The 22,792-nt window shown below is 32.3% G+C and overlaps 4 protein-coding genes and 1 long non-coding RNA gene across 6 annotated transcripts in view; 3 read left to right on the top strand and 2 right to left on the bottom strand.

Annotated features, from left to right (window-relative positions):
• Positions 1–22,792, bottom strand: part of LOC130897507 (arrestin domain-containing protein 2-like) — a 295,987-nt gene that overhangs the window by 218,399 nt on the left and 54,796 nt on the right. The window lies entirely within an intron of this gene.
• Positions 9,603–21,240, top strand: LOC130897513 (uncharacterized). Its single transcript, XR_009059720.1, has 3 exons — positions 9,603–10,503; positions 17,746–17,926; positions 19,936–21,240. It is a non-coding gene; the product is annotated as an uncharacterized LOC130897513 (long non-coding RNA).
• Positions 13,770–15,956, top strand: LOC130897509 (putative nuclease HARBI1). The gene is made up of 2 exons (XM_057806406.1): positions 13,770–14,380; positions 15,131–15,956. The coding sequence occupies exons 1-2, from the start codon at positions 13,967–13,969 to the stop codon at positions 15,854–15,856; spliced, it is 1,140 nt and encodes a 379-aa protein (XP_057662389.1). The 5' UTR covers positions 13,770–13,966; the 3' UTR covers positions 15,857–15,956.
• On the bottom strand, positions 14,404–17,015 carry LOC130897511 (uncharacterized). The gene is made up of 4 exons (XM_057806410.1): positions 16,881–17,015; positions 16,207–16,451; positions 15,951–16,083; positions 14,404–14,976 (listed from the first exon to the last, which is right to left on the bottom strand). Exons 2-4 carry the CDS (start codon positions 16,449–16,451, stop codon positions 14,461–14,463), a joined length of 894 nt encoding a protein of 297 aa, XP_057662393.1. The 5' UTR covers positions 16,881–17,015; the 3' UTR covers positions 14,404–14,460.
• The window catches only part of LOC130897506 (chondroitin proteoglycan 2-like), a 62,184-nt gene continuing 60,778 nt past the window's right edge, over positions 21,387–22,792 (top strand). The window contains exon 1 of the mRNA XM_057806401.1: positions 21,387–21,458. The gene's annotated coding sequence lies outside the window, so the exon portion shown is untranslated. The remainder of the gene's footprint in view (positions 21,459–22,792) is intronic.

Raw genomic sequence — 22,792 nt, 5'->3', positions numbered from 1 at the left:
TCCAAACTCATCTATTGATTTTTCTAATTGTCTCGCGCTATGTAATTCGTTTGACAACGCTGCAGCAGATTTTTTTGTTAATAAATTAGCTTTAATATCTTTAATTAAATCGGCATTAGAATTGTAATTTGATTCTAACCTTAGTTTCGCACTTTGACTAAGTTTCGTTTTTAACACAAAAGTAGTTAACAATTTTTTTCCCGCGACATTTAAAAAACCGTCATACAATTCTATAGCATCAATTAATTGTTTAGTAGTATTCTCTGTATCGTCCACAGAAGGCAATAAGTTTGCTGCTGTTCTTAAACTAAATTCTTCAGCCATTTCTGCTGTTTCGACTAAATTACTATTAGAGGTAATATTAATTGATCTAGTTTCTAAAATTTGTTTAATTTCTGCAATATTTTTGTCATTTATTTGAACATAATTCTTAGCTTTCTTTGTCACATCTTCGCTATGAGTGCTTTTATTAAAATTCTGCTTTGCAAGTTCATATTCTTCTTTTAACCTATCTAATTTACTGAGTTTACTCTTAATTAAAATTATATCGTTTCTACGCTGCTGATTGTCTTTACCTAAATTTCTTAAAAATACCCTAAATTCCTCATACAAATTTTTAATATCCTCAAGATCGCTCATGGATAATAATTGACTAAAATTAACACTTATCTTTTATTCTTCAATTTTGAAATTTCCGAGACGCTTGGACACAACGTCTTGAATTTTGAACTCCTTGCGATTGCGACACATCACAGTTTACACTGCACTACACAACACTTTCTCTGCTGTTTTGGATCTCTTCTCTGATCTTCTTCTCCAAACTTTTCTTGCAACGACGAGTAAGTCGCCATATGATAAGGAACAAAAATGTACAAAAGCAATCAATCCCAAAACTTCAGATATGGAAAACTTCTGGCTCCAACTGGTGGTACTGCCTCCGCTATTACCGCTTTGTGCTATAATTACCTCTTCTTTTGATTGTGATGATCCCATTTCTGCTATCACTTTACTTGCACATTTAGCCACTTTCCACTCAACATTTTAATTTATTTTGGGCTGGCAGGATCGCCATGTGAAGAATGTGTCCGTTAGGGTAAAAAGGGGGACATGATCTAGCTATTCGCTAGAATAATGGAAGTTCAAAAATCTCTCACACGTATATTGATAACGTTACATGTCTGTACTGGACAACGATCATAGTTATAATAATAATAATAAGCCGTCGACCCGGATGGATCGAACCAACCAAAATTGCTTACATATTAACTTACATTTCCTATCAATATGCTGACATCTGAAGTAATGTACCATGCACATTGAAACAGGAAATTATCTTGCAATTATAACAGGCAGTTCAATGTCCATTGCAGTGTATTAAGAACATGTCTATTATTTTTGTCCTCTTAGTTGGCTTTTACACTGGGAGAATATAGGTTTTCAAATAATCTTCCATTGAAAGAGCAAGTGGAGGTGATTACTACTCAAAAGGTCATTATACATAATAAAATATTTCCTCACTGGAGATGAATAAGCATCACTATCTCAGTGTAGTTGGCCTAACTATGAAATATTTTTTAAGAAATTTACCCATTAACGAAACTTTCAATACCTCTGATAATATATATATATATATATATATATATATATATATATATATATATATATATATAACTTGCAAGTATCGGCTGATTTGTTTAGTATTCTTAAACTGTGAATTATTTCTTTAGTGTTTTTGATTGTAGTTTAATCCCAGTTAGCCCTGCAACGTGCTGTGATTCATACTTTTTGCTTAAAATAGGAATGACAATTTTTCTTTCTAAATCTGACTTTTGTATTGGTTTTTTCTTCATTGCAGGTGTGAAATGTGGTGCAGGTGTGTCATATGTGGTCAATGAGTACACTCCCTGTGTTCTGCAAAGGACTCCTCCACCGGATATATGTGTGATTTTTGTATTTGACCGGTATTACCCATGCTATGACCAGTAATATCCGTATGTTACGAAAATACCGGTCAAAGTAACTTTTTTAAAATTTAAGAGTTTTTACAAAAAAATATCAGATTTTCAATTCCGTTTGTATTTTAATTATTGTTAACTAAACAGAGCAATAATATGTAAAGCTATGGTTATTTTAAATATTTTATTATTGTTTACGCTATTTTTATTTTCTGCTCAGATAATTAACTACTTTCAAATTCGAAGATTGCGTTAATTGGATTTTTTTTTTAAATATGAGTTTTTTTAATTCCACTTTCTAGCTTATTGTTATCAACACATCTTACTGCTACTGTTCCTAAATATGACAATTACAACAGTCATAAAAACCTGTGTTTTATTTCTACACCTATTAAACATCCGAAAACAATTGTTATTATCTACTCTAGAGTGAAATGTTTATTTTTAGTTATAAAAAAATTTTAGTGGCAATGAAAACACGCTCCAGTTAATAATAAAACATTCTCACAATAAACAAATAAACAATACCTCAATTACTGTTACCACATAATATCTAAGATGAATTCTGTTATAACGGTAAGGTTTAGGTATAGAAGAGTATACATGAATTTGCCTTATTTTTTACACCAGAATGCATTAAAATAGAAAAAAACCAAGTGTTTCTATTTGAAAAAATTAAGAAATTTGATATTTATAAAGCTAAACTTTGAACACTCTTAAAATAAGTCTGACCTTGCTAAAAGCAACCGAACAGAAACCATTTTCATATCTTTAAGGGTATCCTCGTAAAAAAATAATTTATAAGGGTCTGTAAGGGTAAAATTTTTTACAAAAAATATTAATAATTCAAAAATTATGCATTTTTTGAGTAAAAAAAAGTATATTAAAATTTTCCGTAGATTTCAAAAATGTATTAATATATAGGGTGTTTTATTTGAAATAATGTCGACTTCCGGTAGAACTGGAAGTCGGCCATCTTTGAAAATATTTAAGGTTGAAAAGATCGTATCGAAAACCCAAACGTAGAAATTTTCATGATTTTACTATAAGTATTTTGCCATATACAGATAGTTTTAACTCGTCTTGGGACATCCTGTAGTCTAAAGATGAGACGATATTTCAAATAATTTCTCCTATCTTTTTATTAAAAATTTACAATAGAAACTAAACAGTAATTTACCCACCAATTAAAAATCGAGGTAAAGTTCAGAAATTTGTCGGAATTCTATGCTTTCTCTCATTATGTAAGAAGATGAATCTACCGGCATAAACAAAGAGAGTGCGTAATTATTACACCGACCAGAGGTAGGTACTCATACTTTCTCTTTGTACTACATTCGCAGCCACTAAAGCGGTAAACGATCGTTTGTTCGCAAGATCAAGGATAAGTTCCTGTATCGCGATAATTATTACCTCCTGTTCGCTATATTTAGGCGTATGCATAACTTTCTAATAACGGATTGGATAATTGCGATCAACGAATTGAGAATAATTTGGAAATGAATAACTTTCCAACCTTTAAGCGAATTATACAAGAACATGAAACACGACGAGTAATGGTAGGCCAAAATGTCGATTCGTAAAAACATATAAAACGTGCAAACTCACAGCAACTCACTTTTAACGCTAACAGTAATCTGATTACATGAACCCTCTAGCGAGTGCGGACATGGCATTTGCGAAAACAGAGGTGATTTAAACGGGGTGATTTATTATTTATGTCCAGCAAAACCAAATAAAAAGCAGCTTTTCCATTATAAATACTTTGGTACATTGCTCATCATTTTATAGGAATCAAAGTAACCTTATTTGTAGGGTGAGATGAAGTTGAATATATGGTTTTACATTGGCTCTATTGTCAATTACAAGTAGAATTATTTTTGTGTATACTTTTTACTCCTTTTTATCATTCTAACATTACAAAAAGATATTCAACAAAGCCACAAAAGTCCTAATGGTGTGTAGAAAATTCACAGAGAGGAATTGAGAAGTAACTCAAAAATACTACGGTGGATGTATATGGCAATTGTGAGACCCATCATCACATATGGGGCAGTTGTTTGGGGTACTAGAAGTAGTCTGAATACCATGAGGAACATCTTTCAAAGGTATAAAGACTGGCTTGCTTATGGGCAACTGGGGCCATAAAATCTTGCCCAACAGCTACACTAGAAATGGTTCTAAATTCCCACTTCTCCACATAGTACTGGAAAGCGTGGCAGAGAAAATATCATTTAGAATGTTCAGAGACGGAATCATAAAAAAACCGTTCCTAAATAATGACCAACCCTGGGATATGCCTCAGGACGTTACATCGAAAAAGTTTAGTTTTGAGAAAAACACCTCAATAATAAATTGTAAAAGCAAGTGGAAACCATACACCATAAGAAATGAACAGAAAAGACATTAAATGATATACGGTGGATCAAAAACAGCAGAAGAAACTGTAATAGGAGTTAACGGGCCCAGAACCAAGCAGCCTTTGGAGCTCTAAGCTCCAAATCATAAAATCCAAAATCGTTTGGGTTTGCCTAAAAAAATAGAAAGAGCTAGGCTAAAAATAGAATGATCCTACAATGGATTCCGGGACATACCGGAGTAAACGGAAATGAAATAGTTGATAAGCTCGCTAAAGCGGGCGCAGACAAGCCCTTCATGTGACCTAAGCCCTTCTGTGGTATCAGCTATAGAACAATAGGAAAAGCACTGGAAAAGAAGGTAGATAGGTCCAAAATTAATTATTGGGACAACCTACAGGGGCTGAGACAGGCAAAGACTCTTCTGGGAAACTATAAACAGAGTACATCTGCTGAATGTATCAACCTAAGTAAGAACAATATACGAAAACTAACAGGAATTCTATCGGGGCACTACCACCTGAAGACGCTAGACCTAGCAGATAAGATATGTTTTGCATACCGAGAGGCAGTATACCTAGAGCAAATCGTATCGAAAACAAAACCTACTAACCAATCTGAATGTCTTCATTTGATAACATAGCGTCGGTATGCATGCGGTACAGACTGCCAGTTTGATACAGAAACTGTATTTGCTAATGTGGAAGCGACTTTAGAATGTAAAACCTCGTGAATAAAGCTTTTTTTAATAGATGTACTCTTATGTTTTTTAATATCTAAACCACTTACACATATAACTTACAGAAAAACAAAGATGTATGGAAAACATCGATGTATTTTTTAATATATCTATATTACATCAATGCCACTATCTGACACATTATATTGTAAAAAAAATTTTGTGTTTTTTCATAGTTCATAGTGATGAATCATCACTGGATTGGATAGTATATACGAAGTATAGTTTAGATTGCCGGCACGCATATTTGTATGTAGCGGACGCACAATACCATCGAATAACCATCGATACAAGTATAACTTGTTTGTAAGAGACATATTACAACTAAAACTGGAAACTCGTCTCTTACATACACAACGTTTATATCGTAAATCATGCAATGATACCTAAGTGATTAGTTAAAAAAGTTTAGTGATCTTATTTATTTATTTAAATTGAAAAAAACACACACAATGGATGCTTAGTAAAAAAATACTAATTTATTAACAACCCTTACTAAATGATAATAACAATAAAATTAATATAAACGCGATTAAAAACATTATTTTCTGAACTTATTACCACCAAGCCCTACGTTTTGTTTTACGCAAATTTTTAATGCGTGTGCTGCCTTTTTTTCCCACTGTTTCCAATAGATCTTCTTCCAGAAAAAGTATTGTTTTTCTCCCATTTTTCTTCTTGCCACTGACGTTGGCTGAATAGGAATTTTATTTCCTTTGCGGCGAGTTGTTGTAGCAGAAGTCCTATTTTTTGACGAAATTCCTTTATATTTGAATGCAGTATGCATTCCACTAAGTAATGCAGTGATTGTGTGAGCATATTTATCTACATTATTTAAATATATTTTATAGCAGGATAATATTGTTCAGGATCATGTTCAAGTTTAGTGACTATATCATTAGAATACGATATCCATTTAGCTTTTAGTTCTGCAATTTCACTTTTCGAAGGCAAGCAGGATTCGTTATTAAGCTGCAATGTTCCATATCGAGATGAAGATATTTTATTTTGGTGCGACGCACTCGGACGTATTAACTGATGAAAGCACACTCCAAAATGGGTTTTGTTATTTCTGTATTCTGCAGTAGATGAAATATTCTTTCAGGTGCGTTATTGCCGGTTGCAATTTCAACTTTACAACTCTAATTTAGCGTTTGTGGAGAGATTATTTATAACCGATAAAATATTATAATTTTTAACCACTAATGCTTGATGCTTACAATATTTGCCGTTAAACCCTACAGGGCACGTACATTTGCAACATAACATATCAACCTTGTGAATTAGTTGATTATTTGTTTCACTCCTAACGATAATCTCCATCTGCTCCATATATTTGCTGATATCACTTTACAATTCGTGTTATAGTTTTTGAGGTACCTAGAGGTAACAACTTTTGACTCTCGACCAAAAATTAAATCCAGAATCCTTTGTTTATAATATGACTTGTAACAGCTTGTAACAATAAAATCTGCTAATTGTGTTTCGTTTAAGGCTTTTGTGTGTTCGAGAGGAATATCTTTCAATAAGCAAAACATAACTTCTGTATAGTTATTTGTATCTGTACCTCTCAATGGAAGGTTTTACCGATAGAAAACTGCCCACTCCTGTATTCTTGTTAGCATGTTCTCAACATATTTTTTAAAGTTTTCATCACAGTTGTCCAAAAAGTGTTGCTTTCAATTTTTGAGGTCTCTACTAGTCTTAGAATATAAAATATTTTTAAACTTGTCATAGTATTTTTGTGTTTTTTTCTTTTGGTACAGAATTTTTTGCCATTGTTAGCCAACGCCAACATGCTTTTAGGACATGGAATGTACATAATAACAAATTTAAGGATGGCCAATATTTACGTAATACGTTACGTTACGTTTCCGCTAAATCATCATCGGTAAGAATGACTTTAGGATTTATTTTAATTTTAAGGATTTCAAAAAGACCTTCAACACCCAATTCAAAAACATCTGTTTTTTGGCTACTGCTGATAATACAGCCTATTGGCAAAACTCCAGCGGCAGACTGCGTTATAAAAAAGTACACACACTTGTGGTTTTGGTTATCGCAATTGCCTGTTGCATCAACAAACATTATTTCAGAGCAATGAGGCAATTCAAGTGTTCTTTGCATTATTGGCATACAAAGTGCAATCGCATACTCTTGATTTTTTTCCGATATTTTAAAACGAACTGAACTATTTTTTTCATGAAATTTTAGCAACTCTTCAAGCTTAAGTAACATATTGGGACCTCTATAATCGCCATAATGTTTTTTAAAATTTACTTTCCATAGTGTAGACACATCATTTTTTTTTGAGGAAAATAATGTCTATCCAAAACAATATTTTTATAACTATATCCTAACTCTTCCATTTTCATACAACAATAGGTATGGTAAGCAGACTAGACTGAATGGCATCTTTCGAATAATTCAATTATTTTTGCTTTTACGTCAGATCCTACAGGTCTTTCTCGAAGTGCTTCAGCAACGTCCAGCCTATGGTTGTGTTTGTTACGAATTTCAATTATTCAAGGATATTCTTGATTTACAGTTGATGTTTTATTGCTCTTAATAAATCGTTGAATTGTTATAAACAATTGTGCGGGGCAATCGATACTTTTAGATCGCTTATTTCGAACTCCTTTGGTAACTTTTTATCATCTTAAAATCGTCTTAAAATGGAAGTGATATATCCTTTTAAATAGAATTCTGGACCGATCAGAGGCTACTTTAAAAGTTTTTGAAATTTCTTTTCTTTACTATTTTTTTGGTAATCTTCCATCCATTTCTAAAATAGAAGAAAAACGGAGTTCATTACTACAAAAACATGCGATGTTGCCTTTAAAAAATGAAAAAAGTTGTTAGATACTGCACAAACATTTTAATTATTTATTTAAAATTAAAATAGGTATCGATTTATCTAAAAAATACGCTGTCTTCTTTAAAAAATATAAACTTTAGTCTATTTTGCCCAATATGGCAACGATGCAAAAATTAAAAAGGTTTTGAATGTGTATGTTTAATGTATGTTTAATGTTTATTTATTCAAATATGATTAATAGCCTAATAGCCAATATCAGGTTTTAAGACTATTACCCTGTGCTTTTTGAATAACAACATCGCATTTTTTGTGATAAATCAAGTTGACAACTTCTGTTCTCATGTCAAATGTCTATCAATTAATTTGTAAGAGTCTGATGGATTTTTAAATCATCATTGCCCTTAGTCTCCATGATTTAAACGTTCACTACGCTCCTAAATATAAATCTATCGTTAACCGAAAAAATGATATAAATTACTGTTTAAAATCCAAGAAATTCGCTTTTATTACACTGAAAAATATAAAATAATCTAAATTCTGATACCTACTACCTACTATTCTCATTGTTAAATGACTACGGCAAAATTAACGCTGTGTTGAAATTAAATAAAACTAAGTAGGTATACCAAAAAAGCTTCACGCTTTTATACTTATTAGGGCATTTAAAGTTAATGCTCAGAAACATAACCTAGAAATTTTGTTTACATACTTCTACATCTTCTTTTGTTTTTATTGTTAATTTGTAGGTGTATTTATCAACCAACTTCCAATCATACAGGTTCCGAAATGAAATCGCACTTATTTCATACATATTTATTGTATTTTCTTTAAACGGATAAAATCGTCTTTGGTGAATTGCAAGAATACAAAATAAAAATACAAATTGAGAATGAGCGCTTTGTTTTGCTTTTTGGATAATCAATTAATCACAATAAATAATGTAGATAAATATGCACACACAACCACTGCATTACTTAGTGGAATGCATACTCCATTCAGATATAAAGGAATTTCGTCAAAAAATAGGACTTCTGCCACAACAACTCGCCGCAAAGGAAATATAATTCAGCCAACGTCAGTGGCAAAAAGAAAAATGGGAGGAAAAAATACTTTTTCTGGAAGAAGATCTATTGGAAACAGTGGGAAAAAAAAATTTACAATATAAACGTTGTGTATGTAAGAGACGAGTTGAGTTACCAGTTTGAGTTGTAATATGTCTCTTACATACGAGTTATACTTATTTGCTGCCGGCGCCTGTAAATTTTGCTTTGTTAATATTAGGATTTATCCGAAGCTATTGCATGGAATCAGTTTAAGTTTAGAGTTAGAAGAATTAACTTCCTGGATTAATGCAGTTTTGTAAGGATAGGGAAACAGGTATATCACATTCAATGGAATTTAACAATAATAATAACCAAATAATTTTATTTAGATAGTTTAACGCTAGGTTCATTGAGTTTATCGTCACTGAATAATTTCCCAACATTTTTCAGAGTTTAAATAATAAAACGTCGATAATTTTATTATTGCGTTATTTATTGTAATTTATAGTCCACGTGTGAAATTTTTTAAGTGGAATAATCGAAGGTATTTTATTAGAAAATAGTGAAAAAAACCATTAGAATGTGTAAAACTCGCAATGAGGATAACATTTTATTGAAGTCAAATTGACACCTTGTATATCGCGGAAGCAAGTAAATTAAGGTCAACTGTACTCGTTGTTCGAAGTTCGAGGTGGGTGCAGTTATTTTCTAATGTCGTCAATTTTATTAGTGGAATGAAGATCGAGTTAAATTACGGGTGATTCTGATAAGCGGCGGGCTTCACTGTTAGTAAAAGTTCGGAGTGGGTAGACTTGGTGGTAAAAGTGAAAGTGATTTGTGAATAACTTGAAAAACAACTTGTTGTGAGCACAGAATTCTTGTCCAAGACACGGGGATACTATATGAAATTTAAAGGACAAAAGCACTCAAGGAAAAGATAGATAAGTAAAAATAAGAGACGGAGGAGGAATATAGAGATAATCAGAAATATATGGTTAATTTGAAAATTAACAATACCACAATTTTCATGATACCCTAATATAACAACATAAGGGAGAATTTTTGAAATACAATTTTCAATATCAAAATTTGGCAGATTAGGAAATTAGGAAGAAAATGAAAAAATATATTCTATTTGCGTGAACCATGAATAAATTAATGACATAATTAAAAAAAAAGATGCTCATCAGGCATTCACATGAGATTCGTCTATCACTCTCAAATATTCATTAACAAAAGACTATTACTACTTTCGAAAAATATTTCAGTGGATATATTACCCACTAATCCTATGATTATTTTTGACAATGGCAAAAGAAACATGAACTTAAGAATGTTCTCATTACCCGTCATCACTCTGGACTCAAATGAAGGGATAAGTTGCGAGAAACCAATGCAACATGTGCCCCCATATCAAAAAACAAAATATCAAAAATCTTAGAAACCAATTCGCAAAATGCTATAGGACATATTATATGAAACGAAGAGACATTATGGGAACTTGATATATTGATAGAGAAAACAATAAAATTTTTGTGAGAGAAGAAACAGATGATAAAGATTGCTTGTCAGAAGAAAACGACTTACATTGGTATGTAACTCCATATTTGTATTGATTACATATTTATATTCATAGTTTCTACTTATAGTTTATATAACGTTGGTTCCTGATATAGAAACTACCATTTTTTGCATAGCTTTTTTACTATTTTGCTTTACTCAGTACGGTGGTATGGAATTATTTCTTAGGGTTTTCTATTTTACAATTCATGATGTATTTGAGATTTTACTGGGTAGTCATTGGAATATCTAGTGGAATTTCAGATAAGAAGGTTTCAAAATTTATTCATCTTTTGCTTAAAAAGCCCATGGATATACATTTTTTATGAAAACAGTGATATCAAGCGAATAAACTTTAAGTGGGAATGAAAATTCTAATTTCTTGGATAAATAATCCAGATCTACAACGTTAAGGTGATAATTGAAATGTATAAATGGTAAGCCCCATTCAATTCCAAGTGAGGTTTCTGCTAGTCTTCTTAATCTGTGAGCATATTTCATCACTTTGGTTATATCACAATAAAATTATATATATTTATATAAATAAGTATGGAATCCAATGGTTTATATTGATCTTTTCTTGAGCAGCAGCCTAAACGCAAGGTTTAAAAAGTAGTTTAATTGTGTGGGATATTGTTCGATATATAGTGACTGAATTAGTTCAACAGAATCTTTTATTGTTGAATGAAAATTTATAAAAACTACTCATTATTTAACTGTTGAAGAGTTGGAATCTTATCTTTGATAAGCATAAATAGGTTTACTGCACCTGTTTATTTGATGGTGGCTATATCAAACCGTTATGTAACCGCCATATCAATAATTCGTGAAAAGTCAGATATCACTACTATGCTTCACCAAATTTACCTTTTGCTGTGGAAAACAAGCGTTCTATTTTTTAGTGGCAAAATGTTGTCCTATTTCGAAATAATAATTGGAGCTACCAAGTTATCAATGAGGAGAATCAACAAAGGATTATTAATAATGAATGGACCAAAAGGTTTCTTTTTAAATAAAGCCACAATCACTTCTGTTTATCATTATCGGTGACCATATATGTGACCATATATAACACATAAGAATATCCAAAATTATGCACATAAGCTCGCTAGGATCTGTACGAACCAGTAAATATTTAGCATTGTGCAATCATGGCTTTAGAAAAGCATCTTATACCAGTGAAATCGATGATGTTGATAAATACGCTTCTTAATAAACTAGTGAGCATGTTTTCTTAGGTTAAAGCTAAAAAACAGTGATAAAAATGTACCAGATAATAATTTCGTAGCTTATACATTTAATATGATGTTTGAATATACTGATAAAACTTTTTTTTGCAGTTATACCTCCAGCCCTAATTATATTGATATGAATAAATAATCTAATTCAGCACATTTTTTCATGAGTACATTTGAAAATTTATAAAGAAAAGTATTTCAATAATCTTTTTTTTTTTCAAACAACTAATCTAGTGAGCACAAAATTGAGGTCACTTTGAGGAAATCGCGAATAATTTTATCGTCAATATTGATAAGGATTAGTAGGCGTTAAAGCAAATTTTTTCCTAGACTTGACAGCTGTCATTAGCTGTCATTCGAATTATTAGATTACGACGACGAAAAATGTGCCTTTGCGCCAATGAACATTCACATTTCCCTTGTCTGTTGATTCTTTGTGTAAAACCTAACGATTGCAAAATGTAGTGATTTAACAGGCCCATAATACATTTAGATCCGATTGTTGTGGCAAGAATTGTTGCGCTGTTACAAGATGGTCGGGGGCAACGTGAAACTACAAGACCTCATGATGCTAGACTGTCATGCAGAAGAATGGCTACAGGTCCCCCGTTGCAACGCCAGCATCGAACTGCAAGATTGACATATGCCAGAGATCACATTCGTTGGAATGATGATGACTGGAGCTGGGTATTATTCTCAGATGAATCGTGTTTTTACCTCACTGGGTCAGATGGACGTCGACTAGTGTAGAGAAGATCTGGGGAAAGATATGCTGAAGTTTGCATTGACTAGCGTCTTCCATTTAGCGATGGGTCAGTTATGGTTTGAGCGGGAATCACTGCACAAGCTATGGGGGAACGTGCAAGATAATGCGAGACCACATACAACCAGAATTGTCAGGGAGTATCTGGATGAGGTAGAAATTTGGCGGTTTGACTGCCCAGCCCGCAGCCCATACATGAATTCCATAGAACATGTCTGAGACGAGTTGGGACGACTGATACGCAGACACACACAAGTACTAAGAACTGCCCAGGAGCTGAGAAGATTACTGTTTCAGGAATGGGATCACATCGACCAGAATGTGATCCTCAACTTAATTCAAAGTATGCCATGCCAACTTCAATCAGTGATAAATGCAAGAGGAGGGACTACACGTTATTAGTGTCAAGTTTTTTCGATCAAAATGTTGATTTGTTGCTTTTTCAGAATAAATCATTAAATTCAAGAAAAAATGCATTATTCTTTAGTATAGAGTATCACATTCAGCTTACAAAAGCAAATGCAAAGATGTATAGTTTGCGAATACTGTCTGAAAACGTAAAATTTCAAAGAACATGAAAATTTTAAGGTGACCTCAATTTTTTGCTCGCCAGTGTATTAAAAATCACTCAGTTTCATAAATTTCTGAGATAAACAACATCCGAAATTACTAACGTTTTACTCTGTAGAATATTTTGATTAATCCAATTCGACTAGGACAAGATACAATGACGCAAACTTAAGAATTATACAGTATAATATGCTACGCTAGCATACTAATGCCATGGTTGACCTTGAATGTCTCCTTCACCAATATACCTTCATAATACGTTGCGTGAACATAGTTGTGTTTTAAGTATGGATAAAATTTTAAGAGTGATGAGAAAGATATGAGCTACAATAATAGATTCATCTTCGACACGTTTTTTAAGGCATATTTTTCTTAATCATGCTACTACATCCAGAAATACACTATCACTTTCATGAGTTGAATAGCATCACCTCTTCACCTGTTGCTACTTGGAAAACTATGGAGAACAGCTTTCCGACTGCTGAGGATGGTGGAACTATCTTATACTTCTTCAACTGATGTCTTATCAAAATGACAAATTTTTGTTAGTTTCAGAAATTCCGAAATAATTCCATGGCCAAATAATTATTTCTGATGATGCTTTAAATGTTGAAAATTTTTAAGTAGGTGACTAACTGTCAGTTATAGTCAGAATACATTAAGACTGTCTCTGAAAACCTGATGCCCGCTAGTAGGCCATCTTTGAATCGAGGGAGAGTGCATTAAGCAGAGCATACACGGTCAATAAAACTGACAGTAGGTATTGATAAAAGTACTGAAGGTGCCCTTCTTCAGTATTTTCTGTGATTACACGATCATTATTACTGAAAGTATTACTGATGTTCGTTTAATTCACACGGTCATTATTACTGTCAATATTATTCGTCAGTTCCCGCTTTCCATCCTTTAGTAGATAACTTAACATGGATAGAGCCTGTTTGGCAATAGTTATAGCTTCTGCTGTTGTAAAAAAAAGAAAAAAAAGAAGAATATGGGTTAAGGATTGGCTGTTGGAAAGAGACAGGTACACCCATTTAAACCTATTGAATGAAATAGTAGTTAAAAATCCTGCAGATTTCAAAAATTATTTTCGAATGAGTGAAACAACGTTTTTAACTTTATTGGACATGGTTTCACCTCATATTAAAAAGCAAGACACTAATATGAGACAAAGTATCAGTCCAAAAGAGCGACTCGCTGTTACTTTGCGATACCTGGCGACAGGAAGAAATTTTGCTGACCTCAAGTTCTCAGCATTGATTTCCCCAGCAGCAATTAGTTCAATGATAATTGAAACATGTGAAACTCTCATCTATGTGCTTCGAGATTATATCAAGGTAAGTTGAACAAAAAAATTCAATTAGTAAAATATTTTATTAGTATGTATAGGCATTTATACACTTTACAAAATTTTATTTTATTCAGAAAATGTATGATAGTAGTCCTTCAAGTTATTTTTTGATGAAATGCCGTTATCATCGATTGGATCATAATTGTTATTATTGTTTAAAATCATAATTTTTTGGGGGGAAGTGGTGGTGGTAGAAGGGACATGGACTGGACTAGGAAGGGTTCCGTTCAGTATTTGGGAAGGATTTGATGAATGGAGGCAGGAAGATTGCGGCTCGTTGATTTTAACGGAGTTGTGATGCAGATTCCCCATTGTAGCCTCAAATAAAATGTCGTTTATGGCCTTTTCGGCAAGTATTTTTTGGGACGCATCCAAATTTTGCAATTTTGTAGCCCAAACTTTCGCTAAGTTAAGATTGTAATCTCCTTCTTTTTCCTTGGTCAGGTACTCACACGCTAAATTCAGCAAATCTGATTGTTTATTACATTTTTTTTGTTTTTTGGATTTTCTGTTGTAATTTATTGAAGTCGAAGGCTGAGTGATAACATCGTCCTCTGGAATTATGTTTGTAGTTTCTTGAGCCTAAAAAATAAAACAAGAGTTAAAAAATTCCTCGATGTTCATATTTCATGCTTTAAAAATGATTGACATTCTTTGTAACTAATTACAGCAAATTTTTATTACTACTAATAATAACAATCTTATTATTATTTAAAAAATATTTTTTTTTTTACAGCTTCCCTTAACAGAAGAGGAATGGTTATTAACTGCAGCAGAATTCAGCAAGAACTGCCACTTTCCTACTTGTCTCGGAGCTCTTGATGGAAAGCATATCGCCATAAAAAAACCGGCTAATACCTCCTCTCTGTATTATAATTATAAAGGACACTTTAGCATTGTTTTAATGGCATTGGTCAATGCAAATAAGGAATTTATAATGGTGGATGTAGGAGCTAATGGTAGGATCTCCGACGGTGGGGTCCTCTTTTATACAAAATTTTGGGATTTGTTTCTAAAAAAGCAATTGCATATTCCACCTCCCACAAAGTTACCAGGTTCAGAGGATTATTTTCCTTACGTTTTTGTGGCAGATGAGGCCTTTGCTTTGCACTGCAACCTTATGAAACCATACCCTCAAAAAAAATGTACAAAGGAGCAAGATACTTTCAATAAACGACTGTCCACAGCTCGATGTGTAGTCGAAAATGCCTTTGGCATTCTCGCATCAAGATTTGGTGTGTTTCAAAAGCCAATAAATCTTGGTCCTGACAAAGCAACAAAAATTACACTAGCATGCTGCTATCTGCATAATTACTTAAAAAAGGAATCTCTAAACTTTAGTGCACAAAACGAAATTGAAAGCATAGATGTAGGGGCTAGTCTTCGTGAAGAACATAGTAGGAATGCAAGCGACGCAAAATCCACAAGGGATAAATATTGTACATATTTTAATCTTACATAATAATTTGTCATAATACTTTTGCAAATGTTAATTTTTTATTTCAAAAAATTTAATACTGAAATTTATGGTAAAAACCAAACAATCAAAATCATACCTGTTCCTCTTCCTCGTTTTCCACATCAATCGACGAGTGGGTTTCGAATGGCTGCTCGATTTTATCAAGAAATTGAAGAGCATAAAATACCCATGACGACGGAGTGTAAATGTCTTCGGTACCACATCCAGACCTTTAATAACATAATAAATTCATTTCATATTTTCTTTTTTATATAATTATTATAAAAACAACTATACCTAATGCCTAAATAAAATTTTACTAAGAAAATCAAAATGTTGGTATATATTCTCACCTTTTCGAAGATTCAATTTTCTTAAGTTCTTTTCGAAAATTTGATCTTAATGTATTTATTTTTTTCCTGACATCGGAAATTTCCGCGTTAGGTTTTATTTTTTTGTACAAAGGCAATAATTTATTTAAGGCTTCCATCCTTTTATTTTTTTTCATGTAATTTGGATCTGTGGAGCTCCACAATTCGGGCATGGATTCAAAAGTATGAATAAATAATTTAAGATCTTCGTCCATATTATCCTCCATCTGCAAATTATTTAACAAAATGTAAATGAAGTTATGATTAATATTTTCGTTATTAACCCTCCGAGTACCATGGGGTCCTTTTGGGACCCAACACTTTTACGAGAATTTAACTTTCTCTGCTGTATGACCTTTGTAAACTCCGTTTTAAAATATTGTTTCTTCAGAAAATACAAGAAAAAACAAGTTGCACCTTTTATTTATTTTTGGGCATAAGTTAAAAGATGAGTAAACTTGAAGGTAAAATTCATTATTAGCATTCAAAAACATGTGAAAGTACCAAGTTTCAACTTCCTATTCAATAACCCAAGATTTAAAATGGAAAAAAATATTTGGGGTCCAAAAAGGACCCCTGTGGTACTTGACTTTCATGAGGACCGTGGTACCCAGAGGGTTAAATTCACAGTATTTTAAAAATAATCTTGTACTTACTTTGGATGCACGAGTTTTTGCACAATTTAATAACTGAGGAAGATAAATTTATCGTAATTAAACTTAATTTAACTTAATTTAAATAACGTAATTTAACTTAAATTCGTAAGAAAATAAGCAGGCTTCACGTTTTCAGAGAAAATAAACGGCAACTCTACAAAAAGCAAACCAACGTCGAACTCCAAGATTTCATCAATTAGATGGCACGTGTTTTCACAACCTAAACCCGCCTCATTACTGAAGAATGAAGCAAACCCGGCCACACGGTCATTATTACTGTCAGTATCCCCACTACTCGGCGACCAGAACTGAGGAATGAATGGATTGAAGCATCAATCTTCAGTACCCTCTTCAGTACTTCAATACCTCGGATTACACGATCAGTATTACTGACAATATTTTTCGATACTGTCAGTATTATTGACCGTGTATGCTCTGCTTTATTCTAAAAATATAATTAACCAAAGACTCCGAAGATATTTTGACGAGCGTTCCAGACTTCTCTGGTCTAGTGTAACCTACAACTAATTTGAGGGTTTATATTCAACAAAATACTTGAAACATTGAATGCGTTTAGATAAACAGAATAATAGTTTTCTCTAATGGAAGTATTGAACATATAAGCTGAATTATATCTAGCTCAGCTCTAACTAAAAATGACGGGACTACCAAACTAATCGAGTTATGTAACCGGCACCATACGATGCTACAGTTTATATGATAGCAGAAATATTACAAAAGCGCGAAATTAGAAAAAAAAGTATAATATGGGGTGTTTTACAAATAATCATGTGATCTGGAATAAATGTGGCTAATTTTCAAAATTGCGTCTGTAGGAAAAATTTTGTGTTATATATTTCGCTAGATGCTGTAGTTTCCGTGAACCTGAAGTTCTTACCACATATGGAGTTGACCCTATATCTTAACATCATTGAGTATAATGTTCTCAACATTTCACTGATGAAAGTTTTGATTGAATTTTAATGCTAGAAGCTAGATAGCGATCATGTGCTCTTCCTACACAAGAAGTCAATCGTCTGAAATGTGTAAGTATTTTTTTATATTATTTGTAGAGTTTTTATAAATCAATCAAAGTTATTTTTTTATTTAGCAATGTTTATTTGCACGTAATTAATTTTTACACGTAAGGAAATTTAATCCAGTTGAACTTAAGTCTCTTGAGGCTCCTGAAAGCCAAGATCAGCTTTAACCAGAGGCATCATTCAGAACAGAAACTCCTATTTTAGCTACTGTTACAAAAATATGTAAAGAAGATGCCTCTCGTAAAAAACAAATAAATAGAAAAATCATGGATCGACAAAAAAATTTGCTTTAAATACTGGAAAAATTGGTAAACATCGGAAAATTATTTCGTGACAGAAGAAAATATATTTTCTTAAGACAATGATAAGTTTGCTTGAAAATAAAAACTGTACTCTATTCACCAAGAAAATTTATTAGCAAAACGGTCAGACTACGTAGGTTAAGCTAGCAGAGCTTATTTTCAAGAACGATATTATATTTATTCAGAAAATAAGTGCTTTTTATGTGCTAATTATGTGCCGCATTCAAATATTTTGTGCTTTTGTTGATTTTGTAAAAAAACAACATTTAGAATGTGCTGCATATATGTGACAAGCTGGCAGTGCATCATTCGAAAACAAAGTGCCGGTAGCACTGAAAGTTTCGTCATAGTGGAATCAAAAAATTCTAATTTAAATAAATAGAACATAAGTATAGGAATAAATTAAGCTCGGTATGCGTGGATTCCTATTGCCGAAACAATGTAAAAAAAATTATTAAAATAATGGAAAAATGTTTTACCGTCATTGCGGATATTAATTTTTTTTTTTGTATTCCACAGTAAATTTTATTAGATTTTAGAAAAAAATCAAAAAACCACTTTTTCTTGCCGGAAGGGTCTAGCATACCTATTTGAAGTGTGTGGGGAGGGCTAAAATATCTCCATTCTGCCGGAAACTCTTTTTTTATTTTATTCATTTTTATGTAATTTTTGAAAATAGCTTGGTATGCACGCTCAAAAATTGCCGGAAAAATCCCGCATAAAGTATATTAGCATCTACTCCAAAATGTACGATGTTTAATACATTAATTTTGGAGTAAATGCTTTATGTCGAATAAGATGTCTTTTTCTCTGCTTAGATTTAAAAGAATATGATTTAAGGAATGTTTATTTTAGATAATTGAAACAATAAAATAATATTGATATAATTGACAGGATTTTATTCTCAAACTTAGTATGTTTATTGAAAATAATCGAAATCAATTTCATCTATATCATAAAGGTTTTCATTTTCTGATTATGATGATCTCTAAAATGGGCGAATAGGCAGAATCGTCAAAATTTCCCATTTCCAAAAAAAAACCAAAAATTTTGAGCAAAGTATTTAACGATCACATAATCAGTTTTTCGATTCAATATTTTTTCAGACTAGTGCTCTACTCGCCAGACAAGCACGTAAAATCACGATTCATTCTTGATATAATAGCACCCCTCACTAGACACGAGTGGGTAGAATCTTCAAAATTTCCTATTTCCGAAAAAGCTCAAAAATTCTAGGTCAATAATTTAATTAGCACATAAAGAGCTAACTTGACTAGCTTAGGCGGAAATTTGTTAATGTTTTCAGAAAAAATAATTATAATTTGTTTTTCAATTCAACACATGATTAGCAAGTAAAAAGCAAGTAATTCCTATGCAAGGATCTTTCTCGTAAAATTTTTTTGTCGAATAATGCTCATTCAACTTGACCCTTAACTGAAAAATCTATAAGAGCACAAAATATTCAAATCCACCACATAATTAGCACATAAAAAGCACTTAATTCCTGAATATATCTGATACAGTTCTTCAGAAAAAGCTCTGCTAACTTAACCTACGTAATCTGACCGTTATGCTAATAAACAGTCTATCAATTATTTTCTTGCTCTGTCAAAATGTTGCAATAATACATTTTCGTGGTCACACTAAAAATATAACGTCAGTACGAGCAACAAGTGTTACCACTTGCAGTGACCCTACATTTTTTTTCAGATACCTATGGTTATGCTCGACAAACATTCCAAAAATATCTACCTCACCCAAAAAAATTATACAAATGGTATTTTTGTATATATGGAAAGCTAAGGTTTACCTAAGAAGCCTTTAATTTATTAAAATCGAACATGGAAAATAGTAACAAATTTTGTTCTATTCATGAGTCCTGATCAGTAGCATATTAATGAGAAAGCTGGAATTGATTGGTTGAAGTCCTTTATGGATAGAAATAAAGACAAAATAGTGTCACGGTAACCTGAAAATACTAGTTTTAAAGGGCAGTATCTTTTAACAGAGTAACTGTTTTTTTGAAAATTATATTTTAGAGCTTACGAAGTATAGCTTAAAACCTGAACAAATATTCAACGTAGATGAGTCTGAGATAACAACTGTTTTGAAACCAGTAAAAATAGTTTCTACCAGGAAAAAAGAACAAGACAACCTAGCGGTTTCTGCAGAACGAAGTAAACTGACAACATTTTTGGGTATAATAAAAGTATAAGAAGATGCATTGCCTTCCTTTTATGTTTTTTCCTAGAATACGCCACCCTGAAGAGTTACTAACTAATGCACCTCCATTTAGTAAGGCTGGATGACAGATCTATTTGTTAATGTTCTGAAATCCATTCGGAGAAACACGAATTGTTTAAAAGGTTGAACTGTTGAACAATTATGAATATAATACAAAAGTACGAGCTGTTAACTGTAAGGAAAATGGTATAATCATGTTTTCAACACACATTGTACACAAAATACAGCCCCTGGATGTAGGGGTGCTTGAAACTTTCAAAACTTATTGCTATGTTTGGTTGACATCAAATCTCGGAAATAAAAGAAATGATGAGATCACTAACACTACATTTCAAACAGACAAGACAGACGTTTTCTTATCTCAATTTACATGTGATTCAAACTGCCCCACTTCATGGTTGAAAGTGTCCCAGTGGAGAGGCACATTTGGTTTGCAAATTTAGATACAGCCGAATCAAAAATGGCACGGCATAAATAAGTATTTTAACAATAGAAAAGTGTATAGTTTGATATGCACCCTTGTCTTATTATCTTATTACCAATAGTTGCGATCGCTCCACCTAGAACTTCAATTCTGATGTTTTCATGTATCGATGAGTGATATCAGACATTATGCAATGACTTTGGATTACTCAAAATGAACTTAACATTATTGAGTATTGAGACCAAAACCGTGATGTATATTCACCGGAAAATGTGTTTTTTCAAATGTTTCCAGCGTAGGATTTGTTTTTTCAATCAACTTATTATTTATACTTTCATGAAAGCCGACAAAATTCCATTTTGTGTTAAATCGAGTAGGTACTTGTCTTGCAATTAATTTCAAGTTATCTACATCACGATTTAATTTTAAACAGTGACTATGAATCGCTAGATTATCAGATTTTTGTTATTAATTTGATTGTGTGTAAGATAAGATATAATCGTTTAAAAGCATAATAGCAATCCCGCATGACTAGATAGTGTTGTTGTTTGTGATTATACATAAGGTAAGCAAACAATATTTTTTAATCGAGTTTTAAGAACATAAAAAAATATTTATTCACAACAAAACAAATATGTGTGATAAGATATTTTCCTACATCTATTGATTTTTTAAATTATAAAAAACGTTTTCAGTTAATTCTTTCATATTTGAAAATACTGCACACAGGAATAAACCACTTTTCCCAGGAGCTCCATCATAAATTATCAGTTCTATTGATTTTTGTGTTGGTGAGTGATGAGGAGAAATTTCTCCACATCAAATCTAGCTGTTTTATAACACATGTTATTTTTTGGTTATGGAAGTATCTATGTAACGAAATATTTTCTTAATCCACTTCAAAATGTCAGACTGAGTTGAAACAACGCACATTTATCAAGAACCGACGAAAATACGATTATTCCATTATTTTGTTCCATGTAACAAAATATTTTGACTTCTTCTATCCACTTTTATCAAATAAAAGCCACAATTTGCACTTTAATAATTTGATTTGATGGAAACAATTACCGGTTGGAAATTTTCATTCTGGCCATCGACCGTCTACAAGGTTATGGTTTCGTTTTCGTCTTGTCTTTCTGGGGCGTTTTAAAAAATATTATGGTGGATAACGGGACCATATAGAGAGAAACCTAAGTGTCTGGTTTTTGGATCTCGCTTAATTTCAGTTTTTATTAGAATAACAAGGAAAGGTCTACATTAAAAACAATATTTTTACAAAATATAAAACCTTGTCAATGTCTGCGAAATATATTGTTGTAAATTTTATGACCGAGTATGATTTCGTTATATTTTTTCTTCAATTTGTTATCGCATCTATTTTTACTAATATTAAGATGCCGTCGCAGATTTTCATATTTCAAGTATGAATGAATCTTTTTTAGTTCGATGGAATATAAAATCCATAATCATTATTTATAAGCAAGCGAGGCGAGACCATTTGTAACGATACGATATCGAGACTTGAATGTGACGTAATTATTAGGGTATTGACGGAAGCTTTTGATACAAAGTTTCATTACTTTATACCGACCCCTTTGATACCCAACCCAGACTCTCTGCAAAACTTCGCGGGGGCCGCAACTGTGGACAGTGCGCTCACCTCCTCTCGCCTTCACTCGATTCACTCTGTGTCGTTTTTTCCAATGCGAGTTAAAAGACGTGAGGATATGAATATAGAATAAATCAATGACGAGGATCGATAGCACTCCTGTTGCGTTCGTTCACCAAAATAATGTCTAAAGCTTTTAGCAGGCGCTTCGAGAGAGTCTGGATCAATTATGAAAGCTATGGACATGTTTACGTGAAAATCGAAGATATAGACTATATAAAAACGGC

The sequence above is a fragment of the Diorhabda carinulata genome, chromosome 8 (assembly GCF_026250575.1).
Source record: "Diorhabda carinulata isolate Delta chromosome 8, icDioCari1.1, whole genome shotgun sequence".
Classification (NCBI taxonomy): Eukaryota; Metazoa; Arthropoda; class Insecta; order Coleoptera; family Chrysomelidae; genus Diorhabda; species Diorhabda carinulata.
The sequence above is the reverse complement of the archived record's forward strand: the minus strand, read 5'-3'. Positions and strand labels throughout refer to the sequence as shown.